This window comes from Paramisgurnus dabryanus, chromosome 23, assembly GCF_030506205.2.
Source record: "Paramisgurnus dabryanus chromosome 23, PD_genome_1.1, whole genome shotgun sequence".
In the NCBI taxonomy this organism is placed as follows: domain Eukaryota; kingdom Metazoa; phylum Chordata; class Actinopteri; order Cypriniformes; family Cobitidae; genus Paramisgurnus; species Paramisgurnus dabryanus.
This window is the reverse complement of record NC_133359.1, coordinates 8,744,865-8,769,153: the sequence shown is the minus strand read 5'-3', so window position 1 is coordinate 8,769,153 and position 24,289 is coordinate 8,744,865. Positions and strand designations below refer to the sequence as shown.

General features: G+C 35.6%; 1 protein-coding gene across 1 annotated transcript; it reads right to left on the bottom strand.

Moving 5' to 3' along the window:
• Window positions 1-1,106: 1,106 nt before the first annotated feature.
• tbc1d2b (TBC1 domain family, member 2B) lies at window positions 1,107-23,593 on the bottom strand. Its single transcript, XM_065292076.1, has 13 exons — window positions 23,179-23,593; window positions 18,928-19,072; window positions 16,716-16,881; window positions 14,618-14,790; window positions 13,707-13,933; window positions 10,049-10,417; window positions 7,725-7,835; window positions 7,352-7,548; window positions 6,684-7,178; window positions 6,158-6,275; window positions 5,538-5,723; window positions 3,079-3,200; window positions 1,107-2,988 (listed from the first exon to the last, which is right to left on the bottom strand). Exons 1-13 carry the CDS (start codon window positions 23,515-23,517, stop codon window positions 2,793-2,795), a joined length of 2,844 nt encoding a protein of 947 aa, XP_065148148.1. The 5' UTR covers window positions 23,518-23,593; the 3' UTR covers window positions 1,107-2,792.
• Between the last annotated feature and the right edge of the window lie 696 nt (window positions 23,594-24,289).

Sequence of the window (24,289 nt, the reverse complement as noted above, 5' to 3'; positions counted from 1 at the left end):
ATCGGTTAATAGGATTATGAATGATAATAAAATATGATACACTAAAATATCACCAAGTTGAAATGTGTGCCATTGTTCACTATTAAAATAAAAATAATTGTCGTCCAGAATTGTGCCTAAGTTTCGAAGCATAGGCTATCCTCCACTAAATAAGTAGCTACTTCAGTTTTTATATTTTAGATGAGGGGAACTCACCTAAGTTGAATGCGGTTTCACAGCTACCTTATCATCCAAATGAATTTACCATCAGTATTATATATATATATATATATATATATATATATATATATATATTATATACACTACAAACGAGGAAAAAAAACTGAATATTATTGCTGTTTAAGTGTTTGAGAGCTTTTAGTGCAAACAACTTATGATTTTGGCGCCCCCTTCCGTGTGGAGGGCGCAAGTGCCAAAAACACACTGCTGTTAACTGTACACTACAAGTGTAATTTTTTCCACCTTTAGAATAATAATAAACTCACATTATCCTATATAATAACACAAATTAAAGTTTGGGAATTGTTTTGCGACAAAAATCGAAAATTAAATAAAATCTGTGTTATATTTTAGCTTCTTCTGTGAAATTACCTTTGGTAGAATCTGCAGAAATGTTCCCATGGCATTTTATCACTCAGCTTCTTGAGGTTTCATCCTGAGATTATTTGAAACAATACTGTATAAGTTCACGTCTATTCTGGGATCTTATTGCTTTCTTCATTATTCAGTCCAAGTCATCCTTTAAAAAATAAAAAATAAAATGTTGGCACAATTATAGCTTTGTCTACAAAACTATTTTCAGACTTTTAAGCATATGCTTTTAGATCAAAAGGTTTGTAAAGTGAAACATTTCAGTAATCGTAAACATTTGAGCGGTTGGGTTTTTCAGAATATGATAAAGGATACCTGTTTTTTTTTACTTTTAATTAAATGATAAAACTACAAAAACAGGAAGGAATACAAATAATGTTAACCCTTGTATTGTTGTGCTAACTTCCTGTAGTATGATTATTTTGCAATTGCAAAACCTTGCATCATTTGTAACACTATTATTTATGAAAAGCCAGTTCAAGTGTTTTAAAACATATAAAGACAGAAACCTACTGTTGTAAGCAATAACAGTTTATTGTGCTAGATAGTCATGCAAAGTAAACAAAAACATTCATAGGAATGTAATGTGATAAAGATTTGCCTCCGTAACATTCAAAGGATATTCATCAGAATTTGTGCACAGCATAAATGCGTCACAGATAAATGCATTGCATTGAACAACAGCAACATAGACAATTAAATCATAGCTTACTCATTCTGTGCTATAAACAGACATAACAAAATAAAATGAATACTACAGAATGAAAGATCTTGAATCGAATGTGTTGAAACTCAAAATTGTCAAATAATTTTTTTTTTTAAATTGGGTTGGTAACATTAGTAACATTACTACAGAAATGACCATTAAAACAAATCAGAAAGCAAGTGCTAGTGGAAAATAGAGATTATGAGAGACCAGCTCTCAAAGTGAATTCATAGAAAATCTGAAAATATAGAAAATTATACCGCTCAGTCAAATAAGCATTGCCCAAGAACACTTGACAGAATCAATACCGTATTGGTAAGATGAAGGAATAATGTTAAGTGTACAATCACTCCAATAATAAACTGCAAAGTATTGTATGTGTATTAATAGGTAATAACAATAAAGCAAACACATGTAAACGCCTTTAAAATGATTATGCAAAGCGAAGAGCTTAGAAAATTGTAATTGATGCAGAAATCATCTCATCATTTATGCCTTTGAGAATGAATTTGACATTTTAAGTACATTTCAGACACATTAAACATAATACATGCTCGGCACCCAACAAAATGCTAAGTATTTTTCACATCAACATGGTCATTTTGAGCAGCGTCTGTTGACTGTGATGAAAGACTTTTAATAATTGAAGCAAAGAACAGACACAAAAAGAAGTTGAAGTTTGAAAACAACACAACAGGTACCAATAAAACAATTTAGACGTCAGCAATTGTGCATTGTGCTCGTAAAACCTAAACACAGAAGTGATGCTTGCGAAACCTGACGAATAGTCATTGATTAATCATGTCCATAGTCGACAAGATGTTCTCAAATGAGTCTACTTGATAGATAAATCTTGTGAAATTTCCTTAACTATGCCTGCAATGTTTGGCAGGTTCATCCCTGGATTACCTAAGCCTGGTTTATACTAAATGAATCTTGCCATTTCCTCATTTAAGAGCATGTAAAAAATGACTAATAAAGTGGTTTGTAAAAGTACCTTGTAATTTGCAAAAATGTGATTAATATCAAATTATTTTATTACAAAGGTGATATAAAGTGTTGATATACAATCTACCAAGAGTATGTAAACACACAATGGACTCAGTCTGACTTATCGGCAGAGGATACGTTGGTGTCCGGGATTGTACACCTATGCTGTATTTTGTCCAGCATAAGTGTGTACACATTTTGACACTTGTACAATCCACACCTGGCTCAATATAAAGTACTTTAGTTCTTTTATTACTTTGTATGTACAAATGGATGGAATGTCAAAGCATTCAAGACAATAAAAAAGGTAAATACACATTGGTTGATGTAGAGGAATACTGTTCTTACGTCCCTGAATGCCACATTATGATTAGCTTTGCTTTTTCACACATAAAAAAAACCCCAATACTGATTTTTCATCAAATCTAATCCAAAAACTAAACATGGACAACTACAGAGGACTCTTAGATTGGCTATCAGATGTGCAGGTCTCTTATTGGCTGTTTTATCCGTCTTCCTCATCATCACTGATGAGTGTTCGTCCATCCAGGGTTGTATCTCTCTCCCGCAAAAAGGTCTGGCGGATGGCTTCCAGCTCTGTGAGCTCCAGACGAACTTTCTCCAGATGGAACGTACGCCGATTTTGGATCTGCCTCAGTGGGAAGGGATTCATGTCCACAAAGGCAATGCTCATCAATTTCCTATGAGAAACACAAGCTTGCATTAGCTAAAGCATTTCAAGGTTATCCATGTTAAAATTGTTTAACTGCAGGTCCATCAAAAGTCCAAACCTTGAATCCAGGATGGTACGGGTGAAGTAGCGAAGGTACTTGAAAATGGCCATTGTATCCTGAAGCTTCAGAAATTCATCTTCTTTGTACTTGAAGAGTGCAAGAGCGAATCTGAACATTATCTGCCAAAATAAAAAGGTGCCAAAGTTGTCACACATATAAAATATCAACATTAATGTTAGTTACAGTAGTTCATGAAGCTCCAGAGCATTGTGTTAGTAGCGCAAAAAGTTGTGGGTTTTATACCAAGTCTTCACCAAATGCATAAAAGTAACTGTAAAAAAAGGAAATCATGAGTAGTACATTCCCTGGGCATCAACCTTGCAGTCTTCACAGGTCCACTTAGATCCGAAAACCCGAGGTACGACCCGAGCTGGTTCGGGTCTAAAAGTTTCACGTATGCCTCGGACACAAGTCAGGTATATTAGTGGCCGCGGGTCTCAGGTAACTTAGAAAGAATGTGTTTTTGCTGAACAGATCCGAACTCTCTCGTGTGTGTGCATCGAGTCCTTTTCCAACCACCCCGCCTGTTAGCCAAAAGCGTTTGCGACATCGTGTGGCTGGCAATAGGTTCATTTTTTATTGAGCCAAGCCTGTCAATAAATTGTGAATGCACATTGTAGCGGTTACCTTGGTGTCATTGTCAAATAACAAATGAAAACTAGATAGAAAAGTTATGATTTAACATGATTTACATGAAGCTAGCATGATTTAACATGAAGCTAGCATGATTTAACATGAAGCTAGCATGATTTAACATGAAGCTAGCATGGTTTAACATAAGGCTAACATGATTTCGCATGAAGCTAACATGATTTAACATGAAAGCTAACATGATTTAACATGATGCTAACATGATTTAACATGAAGGTAACATGATTTAGCATGAAGCTAACATGATGCTAACATGATTTAGTATGAAGGTAACATGTTAGCATGATTTAACATGATGTTAACATGATTTAGCATGAAGGTAACATGATTTAGCATGAAGCTAACATGATGTTAACATGATTTAACATGAAAGCTAACATGATTTAGCATGATTTAACATGAAGCTAACAAGATGCTAACATGATTTAACATGAAGGTAACATGATTTAGTATGAAGGTAATGTTAGCATGATTTAACATGATGTTAACATGATTTAGCATGAAGGTAACATGATGCTAACATGATTTAACATGAAGGTAACATGATTTAGCATGATGCTAACATGATTTAACATGAAGGTAACATGATTTAGTATGAAGGTAACATGTTAGCATGATGTTAACATGATTTAGCATGAAGGTAACATGATTTAGCATGAAGGTAACATGATTTAGCATGAAGGTAACATGATTTAGCATGATGTTAACATGATTTAGCATGAAGGTAACATGATTTAACATGAAGGTAACATGATTTAGCATGAAGGTAACATGATTTAGCATGATGTTAACATGATTTAGCATGAAGGTAACATGATTTAGCATGAAGGTAACATGATTTAGCATGAAGGTAACATGATTTAGCATGAAGGTAACATGATGTTAAAATGATTTAACATGAAATCTAACATGATTTAGCATGATTTAACATGAAGCTAAGATGATGCTAACATGATTTAACATGAAGGCAACATGATTTAGTATGAAGGTAATGTTAACATGATTTAGCATGATGTTAACATGATTTACCATGAAGCTCACATGATTTAGCATGATGTTGACATGATTTAACATGAAGGTAACATGATTTAGCATGAAGGTAACATGATATAGCATGAAGGTAACATGATTTAACATGAAGCTAACATGATGTTAACATGATTTAACATGAAGCTAACATGATTTAGCATGAAGGTAACATGATATAGCATGAAGGTAACATGATTTAACATGAAGGTAGCATGAAGCTTGCATGATTTAGCATGAAGTTTGCATGATGCTAACACGATTTAACAAGAAGCTCATGATTAAGCATAAAGCTCGCATGATTTACCATGAAGCTAACATGATGCTAACACAATTTAACATGAAGCTCACGTGATTTGGCATGAGGTTAACATGATTTAACATGAAGGTAACATGATTTAGCATTAAGGTAATAATAGGATTCAACATGAAGCTAACCTGAACCTTTCATGATTTAGCATTATTCAGCATAAAGCTAACATGAAGCTTGCATGATTTAACATGAAGCTTGCATGCTTTAGCATGACGCTAGCACAAAAAAAACCTGACATCTGGGTCGGGTCGGACTCGGGTCTAATTTTGTCGAGTTTGTCTCGGGTCCGGACTTTCTTTTTAAAAAATGATTTATGCACGTCGGGTTCGGGTAAAAAGTGATTCAGGTGATTCGAGAATACCTCTAAAGTTACATCAAACCTATGACCTTAGCATTGCTAGCTTAATGTCCTACCAGTCGAGCTACAAGCACAATGCATACGTTTACAACAAAGCACTCTGCACACCTTGGGTCCCTCGTAGAGAAAAGCATCCCAGATTTTGAAGAGGATGTCACTGACCACGCTGTCCACGAACACCACCAGGAACCAGTTAAAGGTGATAAGAGAGAAGTCCACCTTGTAGTGCTCAAAATGAGCATGAAGCCTGGGTAATTTCTCATTCATAAGGTCCTTAAACACACGCTGATCTACCTGTACCAAAAAAAACCCAAATCATCAGCTGAAGATACAAACAATGTTTTTTTAGGTCACATAACTTATCATTTATCACTGACTAATAACTATAGCCACATGTTAGCAATAAATGACTCCAAACTAGTAGTATGCCAATAATATGGCCTTAATTTAAAAAGCCACTTTGGTAACCATATAGTAAGGTTTAACATGTCGTGTAAGACCACAATATGCAGATATGTTAAGTAGGAACAGACACAGAAAATAAAACAAAACAAGAAACTGTTGAACATGACTGAATAGAAAAATGTACTGTTAGCATGATGCTAGTGAGTCATACACCGTAAACAACGGCATGCTCAAAGGCTCACATAAAATGTTAAAACCTTGGCAGCGTTCAGGGGGATTTTTTTTTTTTGACTGTGAGCAAGAAGTCAAGCTTGTGACCAAACCTGTGAGCCAAGCAACGTTTTCGTGTAATAGTCCCGTGGCATGAAAACCTCCACAATGGCGACGAGACACCAGAAAGCGTCCTCTTGATCCAAATAAAGAAGTGTAATAGCTGCCAGTCTGAAAGAGTAAAAATATCCCCCCAAAACAAAAGTCAGATCTGTTTTTAATGAATTCTCTTTTACAGTACAGTACAAAAAGGAAGATATTTGTAACCAAACCATTTCTGAGCCCCATTGACTTCTATAGTATTTGTTTTTCCTACTATGGAAATCAATGGTACTTCTGTTTTCTGCTTCATTACAAATATCTTCATTGATGTTCAGCAGAGCAATGAAATGTATACAGGTCTCTTACAACCTGAGGGTTAATAAATTATTAAACATTTTTATTTTTGGGTGACCCATCCCTTTAATGTCTTTGCAATGGAGCAACATTACTATCTTCACGAGTATAATTCATTCCCCATGGAGTCTCACAAATACCCAACGAATAAACCAGAAACCTGTAATTGTTTAGATCCATTACCTGTTGAGACCTTGGCAATATCCGATATCTGGATTCCTCCAGGAAAAAGCCAGCAGGACGTTCCTGAGTTTCTGGATTCCCTCTGAGTCAGGGGAGGCGTAATGCTTATTATTAGGGAGCGTCCGCAAGAGGTCAAGTTCGATCTGCTTGCAGGCCGGGTTGGGTTTATCGCTCGCCATGCTCAGTAGGTTCAGATAATAATCCTTCGGCTGGCTGTCGCGCATCTTTTTCACGTGGAAGTTCACGCACCATCTCCACACCTTTGAGCGATGGGTATGGGGAACACCGCTTCGCATCAGCGCCTTCAGCTCCGGAGATCGGACCATCTCTCTGTTCATGGTAATGGCCAGGTAGTTGTCCCACTTCACTCGAACAGACGTCTCATGGTCTGTTAGGGAGAAAGAACGGAGGTCCAGCGCTCTCTTTTTAGCTTCGAGTTTTTCCTCGTCATCTTCCTCCTCTGGCACCGTCTTGAAGCCATAAACGTCATACTCACTAATTGAAAATAGTGAGAAGTTTTATGTTGTATGCTTTGAGAGACTGTCAAGTCTGTAAAACCTACATAAAACCATTTTGTAAAAATATAACCTTGATATCTTTAATATTGTCTGAGTAGGTCATGTCAAAATATTGAAATCAAGTTTCGAGTTTAAGAAAGGCTGTGGTACCTGACAGCGTTAGGTTTGAGGATGGGGTGCTCTTGTTGGTCCGTGCTCTCCACCTGTAGTGCGTCCTCCACCAGACGACTGATGAATTCTCCACTATGGCTCTGTTCAGATGAGGAGCACACAGGATTCTTCACTTCCTGCAGAAGAACCAGGTACTTACTCTCCACCTGACACAGCTTGGCATCCAAACTGGTGCACTGTTGGAGCAGAGAGAACAAAAACGATATCTCAGCAAACAAAAACTTTTTGCAGGACAAAGGAATTCTGCGAAAAGGTAAAAGGAAATGTTAACACGGCACAAATGCAATGAGTAGCTGTCATTTTGTACTTCCTGTAGAAGAATTAAAGACTGTACGACGAGACACACACAGACCTTTGCTTCCAGAACCTTTTCTCTAGCTTCAGCATTTCTTCGCAAGACTGTCAGCTCCAGGATTTCTTTGTTCAGGAAGTTATTTTGGGATTTATAGCCCTGAAGACTGTCCTGAAACAATGCAAAAAACAATGTTGGATGTAGGGCACTGCAGTGCATGTAAAGTAACCAAACAGAAACTTTATATATTATCATCACTTCACAATCCCAACAGTCTTTTCTGAAACAATCAACTAAAGAAATTAACTTCCTGCCAGCGTTTAAAAAAAAGTTGCCATGATTTTCACAAAAGTTTAATGCCTTCTAGAAAGGCATGTTCTTCTTCTTTAAATATAAAAACATACAATATTTCAAATGAAAGAACAGATCCCCTGCTTTAAAAAAAACCCTGTTTCATCCTACCTTAACTCTTTCACCGCCACTGACGAGATATCTCGTCAATTAAGAGAAAACGTTTCCCCGCCAATGACGAGATTTTCCGTATTTCCGCAATACCGCTATTATCCACCAGGTGGCGCCCTTCCGCAACTTTTTAAACCCGGAAGTATTGCCCTATGTCAAGCGGCTGCATGTCCGTGTCTGTTTTAAAGATCGCTCTGAATGGGATCTCTATGAAAAGTCCGTCACAAAAATTGAATTATCTCTGCTTTTTCCTTAAAATGTGGTGCTTTTGCAGAAACCTACCCATATTCAAAAGCTGATCACAAAAGAACCACTGAAGGTAGGATGAAACGGTTTTTTGTTTGAAAGCAGAGGGTCTGTTCTTTCATTTGGTATATTGTATGTTTATATATTTAAAGAAGAACATTTTCTGGAAGGCATTAAACTTTGGTGAAAATCATGAAAAACGCTGGCTGGCAACTTTTTTTAAAAACGCTGGCGGTGAAAGAGTTAAGAAAACACGCAATAGCACGATTTATTGTCCCATCCCTAGTGGATAATATCCAGAAATACGGATTGCCGCAATAACTCATTATTGGCAGGGAAGCGTTTTCTCTTAATTTATTATTTATCTCGTTAATGACGGGGAAAGAGTTAATGTTTATAATCAAAACATTATTTTATATGTAATATAATATTAGTTTAACATCATTATTATATTTATTATTTATTCTGTAATGGTTTTAAACTGTTTCATTATACTTCAACATAGGGCTGTGTATCGGCAAGAATCTCACATTACGATACATGGGTTTATATTGCATATATTTTTAAAGCAAGGCATTATATTGGGTTATTTCCTATTTTAGGATATAATTTTAGAAAAGCTGTCATTGAGATCACACCAACATATGCAAACCTTAGCAAAAAATAAATGAATGTGGTGTGCCACCCCTATGCTAGTACTTCCTGCAACTATCTAAGTTCAGAGATAAGAAGAATGCTATGTAGTGGTCATGATTTAATCTCCAAACGAAGCAACTGCCATGAATCCTGAATGATTTTTATAAAAAAAAAAAAACTATATTTTTTGTTGCCACAGTGTTGCCAAACAAAATACTCCAACATTCTGTTGCACATCTAACTAGGGCTGTCACGATTATGAAATTTGTCTGAAGGTTAATCGTCTAATAAATTGTGACGATTATGACCATTATTTGCCTGTTTTAGTGCTTTGATAATTATGACGATTAATTGCCTGTTTTATTACTTTGACATTTAATTCTCATACAATTTTTGTTTGTTTATTAAATAATTTTCACACATTGTTATGATTATTTAAATTAAATATTTTGCAAGGTTTACCTTTCAGTAAATTTTAATACGCATAACACATATTTAAAAGTAATCTGATAATGTCTCATTAACACAGGCGCTGCAGCTCCCCCTTGTGTCTTTTAGAGAGATGTGCAATCATTGCGGTGATCTGAAATCATCGCGATGAGGTCAAATAATCACAAAGAGATGATTATTTAATAATTGTGACAGCCCTATATCTAACATTAAATACCATAAACATTATAAAGCAAACTTGTATGTAACATTTACAGTTGTGCATACGGCAAACGCTTTATTTAAACTGACCTATTATACTAAATTTGATCAGTGTGTGTGTGTTCCCTGGGAATCCAACCCATGACCTTTGAGCTGATAACACAATGCGACAGCAAACTTGATACTTGATATTTAGCCCCGAAATGCAAATTTTAGCAGATGAACCCTGCAAAAATCTGCGAAAGATCTTACCCCTGTAAAGCGCTAAGGTTAGTTTTGATTAGCAATTGGGCAGATTTTGCTTTGAAAACCTGGCAACCCTGCTCTTATTCCACCATAAGCTCTAATCATACATTCATAAATATTCACAGTGCTGGTTGTTATACTACCTTTAGGATGTCCAGCTCTTGTTTCTCTCTGCTGCCACCCGGCGAGCTGCATTCAGCAATCTGCGTTTCTCCTTCGTCGCTCTGCTGTGAAAGTTTCATGATGACTTCATCTTTAGCTTGTATGGTCTCCATAAGCATGCCGAGTTGCTCATTTATCTCCCCCACTTTGATCTTCAAACCCTTCAGCTCCTTTTGAAGACTTTCCTTCTCCAACGCCAGCCTCTCCATACGACAGCAGAGCTCACTGATCTGTCCGTCCCGCTCTGCCAGGGCGTTACATTCCTCACTTTGGTCATGGTTTTGAGATCCCGTTGAACGCCAGTCGCACTGGGAGCTCCGTAAGGTTTGCTGGAGGAGACGAACCAGCTCCTGATAGAGGAGGACACAATGGTGCATAAAACAAAAACCTTTAAGACATTTCATTACAGCACAGTGACCCGTCAACACACATCAAGTGACCAGGCCAAACAAACTCAGATTCCTCTGTTGTCATTGATCTATATATTTAAAGTCTGATCATGAGGTCAAAGGTTGCTGCAGAAATGCAGACCTTTCTTTGTATACAACTGGCAAAAAAGTCACTCAATTTAATTATTAAAGCATTACACCAAATGAATTCAAACATCTGTCTAGTTTGGTTGGTTCTTGATTTGCATGCGTGTCCCTTGAGGTAGTATAACAAGTTTTATGACAAAAATATATTATACGGTAATGAAGACTGAATTATCCTGGGTTTGATATTTATTTATATTGAATGCCTTTGGCAGACGTTTGTATCCAAAGTGACATACAGTGCATTCAAGCTGTACATTTGATCAGTATGCATGTTCTCTGGGAATCGAACACATGACCTTTGCACTGCTGACACAATGCTCTTTACTGAGCTACATAAATAATAAACATATTTTACCAAGTTCTTCATGTTAATAATAATAAGATATATTAGCATTGTCAGTCATTAACAGACCAAATTAATTGAAAGTGTGCAAATCCTTAGGAGTACTTGTTAATAAAACAATGTGTGTTGAGGTAAGAACGGAGACAGGAATATTAAAGTTGTTACGGACAGCTTATAACTACAGGGAAACGCTTTTCATCTACACACAAAACCAATACCCATTCTGTTGTTTTCAGACGGCTTGCTTTAGATGTGATGAAACCTTTACAGAAAAGCACACAGTAGCACAGTCATGAATGAAAAGTTCACAATGTACCTAAAGTTACAGGGATGTATTGCAGCAAAGTTTATGGCTGACATAAGACAATGTTCAAATGTAAGTCTTACAAACGTAGAAGCAAACGAAATAAGAGACTGTGTCAACATTTGCATTCACAACACACAAGGGAAATCCTCATTTTACGCATTAGCACCAAAATGAGGAACTGTGGGCAAACAGCTCTGACACGCCTGCTGAATAAAAATATGATACGACCCAGGGTAAACATTTAACCAGACTTCATGCAATTCTAGTTTTTAACCTGATCCCTGATCTAGCATTTATTCATTAAACTCAATAAATCATTGATTCATTCATCCTTCAGATAATTTGTTTGTTCGTTCAACCGACAATCAAATCAGTCAATCATATCCTTCATTCATTAATTCTTTCTAACAAACCATTCATTCATTCATTCATTCATTAATCCAATCAATCAAACCCTCCATCCATCCATCCATCCATCCATCCAACCAACAAACAATTCATTCATCCATTCCCTTTATTCATTCATCCACCAATCCATTCATCCATCCAATAATTTAATCAACCCATCCAACCAACCATTCATCCATCCATCCATCCATCCATCCATCCAATCACTCAACCAATCTCTTTATTTATGAATTTATTAATTCCATTCATCCATGCAATTAAACAATCAATCAAATCAATATAAAAAAATCAATAAAATCAATTAATTAATTCATTCATTCATTCTTTCCAAATCAATCCAATTAATCTATTAACCCAATCAACCGACTCAACCCATGCATTCATTCATCCATCCATCCATCCAACCAACCAACCATTAATTAATTCATCCACTCATTCATTCCCTTTATTCATCTTTCCATTAAATCAGTCAAATTCTTAATGTATTCATTCCTGCATCCATCCATCCATCCATCCATCCATCCAATAATTTAATCAACCCATCCAACCATCCATCCATCCATCAATCAATCAATCAATCAATCAATCAATCAATCAATCAATCAATCAATCAATCAATCAATCAATCAACCAACCAATAAAATCAAACTCTATGAATAATATTTATTAATTCCTCCATCCATCCATCCAATAAATCAATCAAATCAATTCATTAATTCAATCATTCATTCAATCAATCAATCAATCAAACCCTTCATTCATTCTTTCGATTCAATTAAATCAATCCAATTAATCCATTAACCCAATCAACCGACTCAACCCATGCATTCATTCATCCATCCATCCAACCATCCAACCATTAATTCATTGATCCACTCATTCATTCCCTTTATTCATCCATCCATTAAATCAGTCAAATTCTTAATGTATTCATTCCTCCATCCATCCATCCATCCATCCAATAATTTAATCAACCCATCCAACCATCCATCCATCCATCAATCAATCAATCAATCAATCAATCAATCAATCAAATCAATCAACCAACCAACCAACCAACCAACCAACCAACCAATCAAATCAAACTCTATGAATAATATTTATTAATTCCTCCATCCATCCATCCATCCATCCAATAAATCAATCAAATCAATTCATTAATTCAATCATTCATTCAATCAATCAATCAAACCCTTCATTCATTCTTTCGATTCAATTAAATCAATCCAATTAATCCATTAACCCAATCAACCGACTCAATCCATTCATCCATTAAATCAGTCAAATTCTTAATGTATTCATTCCTCCATCCATCCCTCCATCCATCCAATAATTTAATCAACCCATCCAACCAACCAACCATCCATTCATTCAATCAAACCCTTCTTTTATTAATTTATTAATTCCATCCATTCATGCAATCAATCAAACCCTTCATTTATTAATTCCATCCATCCATCCATCCATCTATGCAATCAGTCAATCAAACAAACTCTTCATTTATTCATTTCTCCATCCATCCATCCATCCATCCATCATCCAATAAATCAAATCAATTCATTCATTCATTTATTCATTTAATCAATCAAACCCTTCATTCATTCTTTCCAATCAATTTAACCAATCTATTAACCCAATCAACCATTAAATCAATTTAATTCAAAATTAATAATTTAATCCATCCAACCAACCATCCATCCAATCAATCAAACCCTTCATTTATTAATTCCTCTATCCATGCAATCAATCAAATCGATCAACTCACTCAATCTCTTAATGTTTTCATTCCACCATCTGTCCATCCATCCATCCATTTCAATCAATTCAATCATCATTCAATCAATCCTTCATTCATTCATTCATTCGTTCATTTGTATGGTTGTTCTTTTGCTTTGCAGTTTGTTGTCTGTGTGGTATTTACTGTCTGTTCTGCAGAACAGGAACCTGCTGAAAACCAGTTTAATACTGAGTCAGGCCCGATTGTTTTAATCCTTCCCTGTTTAATAAATAAAATAAAAAAAATAATTTATTTATTTATATCTTACCTTCTGACTGGCAAGCTCCTCTCGGAGGCGGTTCTCTTGTTCTTGTAAGTGGCTGATCTCCTCCTGCTGGCTCTGAAGGCGGAGCTGAAGTTCGGAGGTCTTGGTCCCGTTGCATTCTAGCGGTGAGGTCTCTGTGCTGCGGCTGGCTTTCCCAGAGCCCACGTGAAAGGGCCGCTTCATTCGCGACGGGTTGCGGAAATCAAACGTGAACGCTGAGCCAATGGAATCTGGGGACAGTCGAACAAGCAGATACAGAGGGGTTGATAAGAACTAGGGTAGTAGCATTATTTTACCATGCACAAAGTCTTAATATATCAATTATGAAGAGCTCAGATACAAAAGCCGCTAATGCCATTTCTGTCAAATAAGAAATATTGATATTAACCGAATGCTCACTCCACATATTATACGTATATATCACATATATCAAATACTTTTGCTTTAAATCTGCTTAATCCCAGCCTCAGGCCATTCAGAACTTCTGGTTTGTTGGCAGAATCCAGAGTCTTATAAAAATGCTGATTTACAAGAAAACAAGTCACATAAACTGATACATAATGACTCGACAGAATGGCCTTATACATAACTTAAGGTATAACACAATTACTAATAAAAACTCTCTTTAATATTTGACATTTCTGTTACACTGATCAATAATCCTACCCACAGTATAATATAATTGGTGGAAAAATCCGGCTCTATAAAGCTACAATATCACAAATGCTTTGATGAGCTTAACAGTGAACATGTCATATCACGCCTGGTGACGGTGTGACAGTACTGACAACAACTGTTCTTTCATAAACAACATCTCTCGCATCTCACAGAACATCAAAACAAATCATAGATACTGTTGTCTTAAAAGAAAAAACAGATTGCTAGAAAATAAAGCAGATGTAAAATGATCTTACATCTTTGATTGTGTGAAGGACTTTCTCTCCGCTGGATGTCAGATGAGGGTTTGTGCTCTTGTATGTCTTTAGTTGGAGGGTCCACCATCTCCCACTCCTCATTGCTGCCTGTATAAAACACACTGCGTCTGTTCTCTCCTCCCCAGCCAGCTCGCAAGTGGGACATGCTATTTCTGATACAGGGAAAGAGACATAGACATGCAAATTATGAGGAGGCAAAGTTCATTTTATCTTAACCACCATGACATTTGTTGTTTTTGCAATGGTATAGTGACCAATAAATATTGGCAGATATTTATGCTCGTTTTAAGCACAAATTCACTTAAATTGTATATTTTTAGGTCATTTTGCTCATCAAGAAAATAAATCTTGATTTCTGAAAACAAGACAAAAATACCAAGTAAGAAAGTCATTTTTTACATTGTATATAATTATTTCTTAGTCTTTTTTATTAAAAATACAACAGAAAATACATGAAATTTGTCATCTGCTCACACTGGAGTAAATTGATAAAAATTGTCTAATCTCCACAATTTAATAAAAATTTTTTTGAGGACATGGTTTTGGACACGCTGGCGGGTCCGCAGAGTTAAAGGGTTAAATATAAATTAAATGAAAGCCACATGACTTCATTCTCCTCGAAAGAGTTCAAGATGTATGTAGTGCCAAAGGAGATCACGCTTTTGTTCTCAAAATTGTATTTTTTTTACATTTTGTGTACACATTTCCTATATTTTCTGTTTGTATCTTAATAACACTGCAAAAATGACTTTCTTAGTTAGTATTTTTGTCTTGTTTTAAGCACGAATATCTAAAAATTCTCAAGTCAAGATGCATTTTCTTGATGAGCAAAATAACCTAAGAAAATAAGTCTAGTTTTAAGACAAAATATCAAATTTAAGTGAATTTGTGGATTAAACAAGCAAAAAAATCTGCCAATGGGGAAAGCAAAAAAAGATTGAACTTTTTTCTTAAACACTTAATTCAAGAAAAAAATCTAGAAAAATTAGCTTACCCCATTGGCAGATTTTTTTGCTTGTTTTATCCACAAATTCACCTAAATTTGATACATTTTGTCTAAAAACTAGACTTTTTTCTTAGGTAATTTTGCTTATCAAGAAAAAACATCTTGATTTAAGAATTTTTAGATATTTGTACTGAAAACAAGACAAAAATACTAAGTAAGAAATTTTTTTGCAGTGAAGAGAGGGAAAATAAATATGGATGGCCGTTCTAAAAAAAATCGAACACATTGTTTTCTATGAGTATACGCACACCGGCGCCGCCAGGTGGCGCCTGTCCGTGCCGCCCAGCTGTGACTCAGGAAGTTGCTCAAATCCCTGTCGCGCCACACAGCGCCACTCACATAGTTTAACATTAAATAACATCATATTTGTACCAAATCATTAAGGATTAACATTGGCTGCTAACGTATATTTTGCATTTTGAAGTAGACGCTATCTGACGAAGCTCGCGCTATTTAATGTGCACTTCCGGTTTACAATACCTCCGAGTTGTCCTAGACGCTACTCGACGCTGAGCTGCGCGGCCGGTGTGCGATCCCCTTAAAACTTTGCTTACAAAAACTTTTGCATAATACTGTACAGTATGCGATTTTATTAGATCAGGTTTTTATTGCTACACTAATCTTTTATGTATAAGCAACATGTCCAGACACTAGAGATTTAACATCACATTTGTTATGAATAATAAGTAAAGAAGTTAAATCTGCTGGAGAAGGTTGGACATTTTTAAACCCCATCACAGAGACTTCTTAATCTTGATGTTCTGGAGTTATGTCTCTCACATATGATATTTATTAGTCTTCTTTTATTCACATCTGGGGTCGAAGAATTCGATTCCAAGCCTCTTGAAACTAAACTTAGGCTTGTTGCACCATTTCCAGTCTGTTGAGTTTGTTTAGCTTTGCTGAAGGCTTTGTTTCAACCCTTTGGCTGCCTTACAAATTACATCACCTAACGGATCTTTGGAGGGACACTATGCACAACATACACAATTTACAAAACTACTACCACAACTTCATAACAAAATCACTGTATTGCATGGCCAGCTGAGTTTTTTTAGGATCATACGGTACCTGAGCCCAGAGCCCCAGTGTCTGAGAGAGTTAAGAGCTGCTGTGGGCGGAGCCACAGGGCCACGTGCCGACTGGATCCCGACCTGTCCATCACTGTCCATATCCAGGGCAAAATCACTCCGGACGCTTTCCATAGTCTCGCAGGGCTTCTCGAATTGTGTTGCTTCTGAAACACACAACACACGGTTTGAGTCTCTGACACTTATTTGCCAATCCTGTTAATTCTGTATCACTCAGTAACTTAAATGTTATACTGACTTTATTAATAATTCATTATATCATGGGCTGTTGAATGCTTTATTCTGAAATGTTTCATGGGTATGCATTATTTTTTGATGAACGCACACTTGACCTGTCTGGTAGTCTTAAAATAACCACAAGAGCGATGTCTGTTGTAGCCGTGGTACAAGCAGAATAATTGACTCCGGTCCTTTGACTTATTTGAAAATAATGCACACCTGCAATCAGTGTTGTGGAAAGTTACTTTTAAAAGTAATGCATTACAATATTGAGTTACTCCTCAAAAAAGTAACTAATTGCGTTACTTAGTTACTTTTCATGGAAAGTAATGCCTACGTTAATTTTAAGTTACTTTTGCGTTACTTTTTCTTACTTGGCTGAGGCTTGATCTCAAACTCTGGCCTGCAATCTCCGTTTCTGACTCAAACTGTTCCTTTATTATTTTATTTTTAAATTGAATTAATTTAACTAAAAAGTAGTGCTGGGCAAAGATTAATCGCGATTAATCGCATACAAAATAAAAGTGATTTTTGGCATAATATATGAGTATGTGCTGTGTGTAATTATTATGTATAAATAAATACACACACATTCATGTATGTATTTAAGAAACATTTACATGTTTATATATATTTATTGATATTTTTATATATTCTATATTAAAAATAAATTAAAAAAAATTATATATAAGTAAAACAATTCTGAAATGAATATATGAATGTGTGTGTGGTTAAATATACACAATAATTAGACACAGTACACGCACATATATTATGCAAAAAATCACTTTCATTTTGTATGCGATTAATCGCGATTAATCTTTGCCCAGCACTACTAAAAAGTAACTCGCATTACTTTTTTAAAAAAGTAACTCAAATATTAATATGTACATTTGTAAAGTAATGCGTTACTTTACTCGTTACTTCAGAAAAGTAATATTATTACATAATGCGCGTTACTTGTAATGCATTACCCCCAACATTGCCTGCCATGTAACGGCACGGCGCAAAGGTGTGCATTATTTTCAAATAATTCAGCGCCCCGTCATTCATAATTACTTGCATAAATGGCTTTAGGCAATGTTTTGTGTTCACATTTCTTTTTCAACTTCCTTTTCAATTTTATTATTATACTTCATGTTTTGGAACGAGTGTGCCAAATTTATAAATCAACCCTGTTAACCTTATATTCCCTCTTTTTAATAATAATCTACGAATAAATAAATTCAAAGCAAATAATACAGCTGTAACTTTCAAAGCTCTACATCACCACGCGTCACTGTGCTATGAGTTCATTTAAACCTCTGTGGATGTTGTTTGGATAAAAAGTTGCATTGCATATGCAAACAACTAACATTACAAAGGTCAGTAGGAACATTGCTGCTCACTTTAATTGAAAAACAAATGCAGTGCCATCCACAAAGGCATCTGTTTATGCAAACTGAAAAAGCCAAAGTGACAGTAAGGAGGAAGCAGACGGTCTCTCTTTGTTTTGCTTCTGTCTTTTGAACTGCTAAAATAATGCGCAACCCTACAGACGTTCCCATGAAGCAAAAAACACTGAACTATTTATAACTATCTATATTATAATATCTCATATCAAAAAAATCATCGTGTGCGTGTGATGAAATCTATAAAATTTATTTAAAATCCAAGCATAATATAAATGTTGTAAAGTGAACTACACAGGTAAAAAGTGTGGACACAACATTTTTACAATTTACAAAATTCCTCCCAGCAGTGAGTGACAGAGTCTATCTGAAAGGTGGCAGATATGCATCACATGGTAAGAGGAACTATGTGCCTTTGGGACCTTTGACTCACTTCACATGACTACACCCATAAATACACTATAGGTTAACCGTTTGTTTAGACTGAGCAATGTCTGTTATGGCTAACAGATAGCATCAGACATCAAAGATAAATGGAGGGCTGTTATGTTATCTATTGGTTTGTGCTACTGTGAGTCTCACCTGCATCTTTGGCCACGAGACCCGTGTGTGGAAACGAGGGGGTGGGAGAGTACCAGCTGTCTCTGTGGCCGGCCGAGTTACTGAACTCCCAGCGTTTCTGCTGCAACTGCTGCAGCCAGTAATGCATCACCTGCCTGTTGGGTGCCTGCGTGCAGGAAGAGAAAAAAGGCAGTGTGAAACCAAAGCTTTATTTTGGAGTTACGGTATACCCCCAGCCTTGAGAGGAACAGGGTCAGGTGTGTATGTGACTGTCTCCTTTGAGAACCGTCATGCTTGTTTCGGTCTCAGTTCCAGTTTATGATTCAAGTGATGATGGTGTGGTTGCACCTTTACTGTGAAATACATTAACAGCGCAGGAGCTGCAAACACAAATTAATGGTACATACAAAAAGTCTGATAACAACTAACAAATCATTCCCACAAAAAATTCAAACTGCTTAAAACTAGGGATGCTTAACGATTAATCGTGATTAATCGTTAGCATAATAAAAGTTTTTGTTTACATCATATATGTGTGTGAACTGTGTATAATAACTTTGTATAAATAAATGTCCACACATGCATGTATATGTTTTAGAAATGTTTACATGTGTATATACATTTGTATATTTATGTATAATTTATATTATATATAATTATAAATACTTAATATATACATTTTTTTTCCCTTAAAATTATACATGAATGTGTTCATATTTATATATATACATATTTATTATACACAGTTTACACACATATGTGATGTAAACAAAAACTTTTATTCTGCTAACGATTAATTGCGATTAATTGTTTAGCATCCCTACTTAAAACTATTTAAAAATGTGAACAATTAATCACATCTTTCTGAACTGAATGAAGTGATATAGTGCACAGTAAGTAATGCACCAAATGTTTGGAAACTGATGCTATTTTGCCAAAAATAGCAAAAACATGCAAAATATTTAATGCTGAAAGAGTGAAAATATTTTACCGAAAAAACAACGCATTTAATGTAGTGATGCTTAACGATTAATCGCGATTAATCTATAGCAGAATAAAAGTTTTTGTTTACATCATATATGTGTGTGTGAACTGTGTATAATAACTTTGAATAAATAAATGTACACATATGCATGTATATATTTTAGAAATGTTTACATATGTATATACATTTGTATATTTATGTATAATTTATATTATATATAAATATAAATACTTAACATATAAATATTTTTTTCTCTTAAAATTATACATGCATGTGTGCATATTTATATATACATATTTATGATACACAGTTTACACACATATATGATGTAAACAAAAACTTTTATTCTGCTATAGATTAATCGCGAATAATCGTTAAGCATCCCTAATTTGATGACACGATCAAAACAGCATAGACTAATGGTGTTTTCACTACAGATACGAATGAAGCATTAAGCGAGTCATTTACATATTAAGTCAATGTAAAGACTCGATAGAAGAGTAGGTGTCACGATTCTCCAAATCCTCGATTAGATTACATTTTCGATTCTAAGGTTACGATTTGATTCTCGATTTTTACCTTTTTTTTTTTGAAAGCACAAAAAAATGCAATGCCATTTTTAGACATATACTATCTGACCTTGAACCCGGAGATGCCCTGCCATGTTCTTGTGCTGTCAGTGAAAAAATATGGTACAAGCAGAGACCTGATAAAACAAAACTTTCTGTAAGATGAACATTCCTGTCAAGTACTAGTTTGCACCTTGTCATTTAACTCTTTCCCCGCCATTGACGAGATATCTTGTCAATTAAGAGAAAACGCTTCCCCGCCAATGACGAGATTTTCCGTCTTTCCGCAATACCGCTATTATCCACCAGGTGGCGCCCTTCCGCAACTTTTTAAAACCGGAAGTATTGCCCTATGGCAAGCTGCTGCATGTCCGTGTCTGTTTTAAAGATCGCTCTGAATATGATCTCTATGAAAAATCCGTCATAAAAATGGAATTATCTCTGCTTTTTGCTCAAAATATGGTGTTTTTGCAAAAACCTACCCATTTTCAAAAGCTGATTGCAAAAGAACCACTAAAGGTAGGATGAAACGGTTTTTTTTGTTTGAAAGCAGAGGGTCTGTTCTTTCATTTGGTATATTGTATGTTTATATATTTAAAGAAGAACATTTTCTGGAAGGCATTAAACTTTGGTGAAAATCATGAAAAACGCTGGCGCTGGCTGGCAACTTTTTTTTAAAATGCTGGCGGTGAAAGAGTTAAACGCGAGCGGGAGTAATGACGAGTTAATATGGACGCGAACTAATATTATTATTCGAACACATTCAACCACATGTGCTTTTACACTACAAAAGCTTGGCAAGCCGACTTGACGTGACATGGGGGCGTGGCAGCATCGACGATTCCATTTTTTAGTTCGAAGTTCGAGGTTGTGACTTAATTTCGATCGATTTCGATTTAAAATTGAAATCTTGACAGCCTTAATATACATCCTGCAGCGCGAATTATGTGTTTTGCACAAATGACATGGCGTGAATTGAGTGTTCCGGACGATTGACGCATATAAAGCGTGATTCGCGCAAACCGTGCAAGTTAAAAATTGGAACTTCAGCAGATATTTGCAAAACATAAAGCAATCAGGAGCCATCTTTAGTTGTGACGTGATTACGATGAAGCGAGCAGAGGCAGAAATACCAAACAACAATGGAGGACAAAATCATTGTCACTGTATGCAGACACCCAGATCTTTACGACACATCTTTGTAATTTTATAGAAACAGAAATAAAAGGATCTTGCTTGGAAGAAAGTTAGTGAAGAAGTTGGACAATCACGCTCTTTATAAATGAATACATATATACTGTATATATAGAGAGAAAGAGAATTTTACGCGCATATGTAGTGATTTAAATAAAAATGTTCAAGAGTTCAATAACGGCGAATCGTGAGATTTATTCGCTTCATTCGCGTCTGGTGTGAATATATGCTTATAAATGCAGCGAGCATGTCGGCAGTGTGAACGCATTTAAAATTTTCTGAAATTTCATTTTTGGATGAATAGTTTTGATTGCCGAACATTCGACCACCAAAGTCACATTTAAAAGGCGAATTAAGATTCAATATAAACCCTGATAGAATTTTACAATTTTGCGATTGCTTTTTACCAACTTTACCATTAAGACCTATTAAGTGGATGTACTGTATGAAGTCAGTCCCTAAGCTCAGAAAGGTGAAGCTGTATTACATTTTTAAAAACATTGATATCCAGTGGCAGCTGGTGACTTCTCTTCTGAGGGGCGCAAATTCAAAATAAGTGTTCGGAGTGTCATGTGTGTTGCTCGTGTTTTCAAAATATGTGTTTGTTGCGTCATGTGAACCATGTGCATCACGTGTTTTGTCAAAATAAGTGCCTGCTGCACACGCGTCAAAACCGTTCATGATAAATGAGACGCTCATGTTCACAAAATATACGCAAGACACTCCCTTAAATGTAAACTCTGATTACGCATGAGATTATGTGAGTATCTGGCAAACGCGAGCGTCTCTTTTATCATAAACCCTTTAGACGCGTCTGCAGCAGGCACTTATTTTGACAAGACATGTGATGCACATAGGATCGCTCGACGCGCAGAACACATATTTTGAAATGACGAACCACACATATGACGGGCTTAGTACATGTTGTGACGAACTTTGCATCATGCGCCCTCGAAAAAAGAAGTCACCGGCCGCCACTCTTGATATCTACTTACAGTACATTTATCCATATTGGCAGACACTTGTATCCAAGTAACTTCCTGAGTATTCAAGGTACACCTTAACAGTATTTGTGTTCCTGGGAATCCCATGACCTTTCTGCTGCCAATGCAATGCTGTACTACCAGTTGAGGCCATATTTTTTGACAGTGTACTGTACAAGCTACAATGATGTTCAGTCATGACTCAGTTCAGTCATGAGCTGTCAAGTCACAAATGTACTAACAAGAAAAAGATTGCAGTGTACTTATTATAGTAGCCAATGCAGTATAGTAAACTTCAGTAAAACTTAGTACAATGTAGTAGTATGTTACAGTAATCTACTAGTATTAACCATAGTAAATTGATAAACTGTTTTTCTACACAATAGCATCTCCTAATCTTACTATCAAGAATTTTACTTCAGTTTACCATAGTAAATATTAATGTATACTAGTTTTTTATATGGAGAACTGGCTATGTGCTTTGTTCTTGTTGACAGATTTCTGTGTAAATCAGACATCTGTGAAGTGTATCTAACTTTACCTTAAGCAGAAACTCCTTTCCCTCGGTGCGTATCTCAAAAAGCCCCTCTTCTGCCTCGACATCATATGTGAAACACGCATCTCCTATCTCAATGTGTCCTAGTGGAAGGGCGTCTTGAGGTGTTTTAAAATAATATAAGTAACACCGTCTCGGGTCGTACACAAACCAGCGCGTCTTGAACCCTCTGAGCGGCCCCTTCCCCGTTAGTTTGTTTAGATAGCCACATAATTTGGGAGCCTGCTCCGTCGTTACATCGCAGTCGGCCACATCCAGAGACTTGGTCGCCAGGATCCGAGAGCTCCTGTTGGGATTGGCAGCGCTGTCATCCTCGTCGTGCATCTTTCTCGCCACTTTCTGCTTTTCTCTCTGTCGGCGGATACAAAGTTTTCATCCGCGTGACGTCACGTGACTTCCATTCTCGTGCCGCGGCGAATGGCCTGATGGGAAATGCAGTATTGAAATACGATCGCGTTTACAGAACTAACCTTTGTGGGAAAAACACTAAAATGAGGATCTATTTAATGCATTTGAACACAGTTAAATATAAAAAGTCCTCTCTAGCAAAAAACATGTTGTTGTTCAATTCGGTGCATACGATTTCGAATTTCGTGTAGATAAAATGTAGGGGTAATTAAAAAAAAATAAGAAGAAAAATGAAGTGAAAATTGAAGAAAAATAATAAAATTACAAAAAAATAATAAAATTACAAACAGTATGGGTGGGGTTGAGGTAAAATATATTATCCGTTTCTGGATCCTGTTTTTTTTTTTTGTAAAAGTTCAATAAACATATTTAAAAAATAAATTATTAAAAGAAAGTATAAAATAATAGTATATTTAAATTAATTAAAAATGTTGTATTACTTTTTTTTTTACAAATAATTACACATATGTGAAAATTCACATTGATTTTAATCTTTGACATGACCATATTCAGTCAGATTTATTAAATATATCAAGGTTATATTTTCACAAAATATTCTTAACATTATTATTATTTTTATTTTATTTTAGAACTCAGTAAATCACAAAAATACTTTGTCTGGGTTTTCAGCTATGTAATAATAATACATTATTATGACATGTTAATCATAATAATGACTTTATTATTT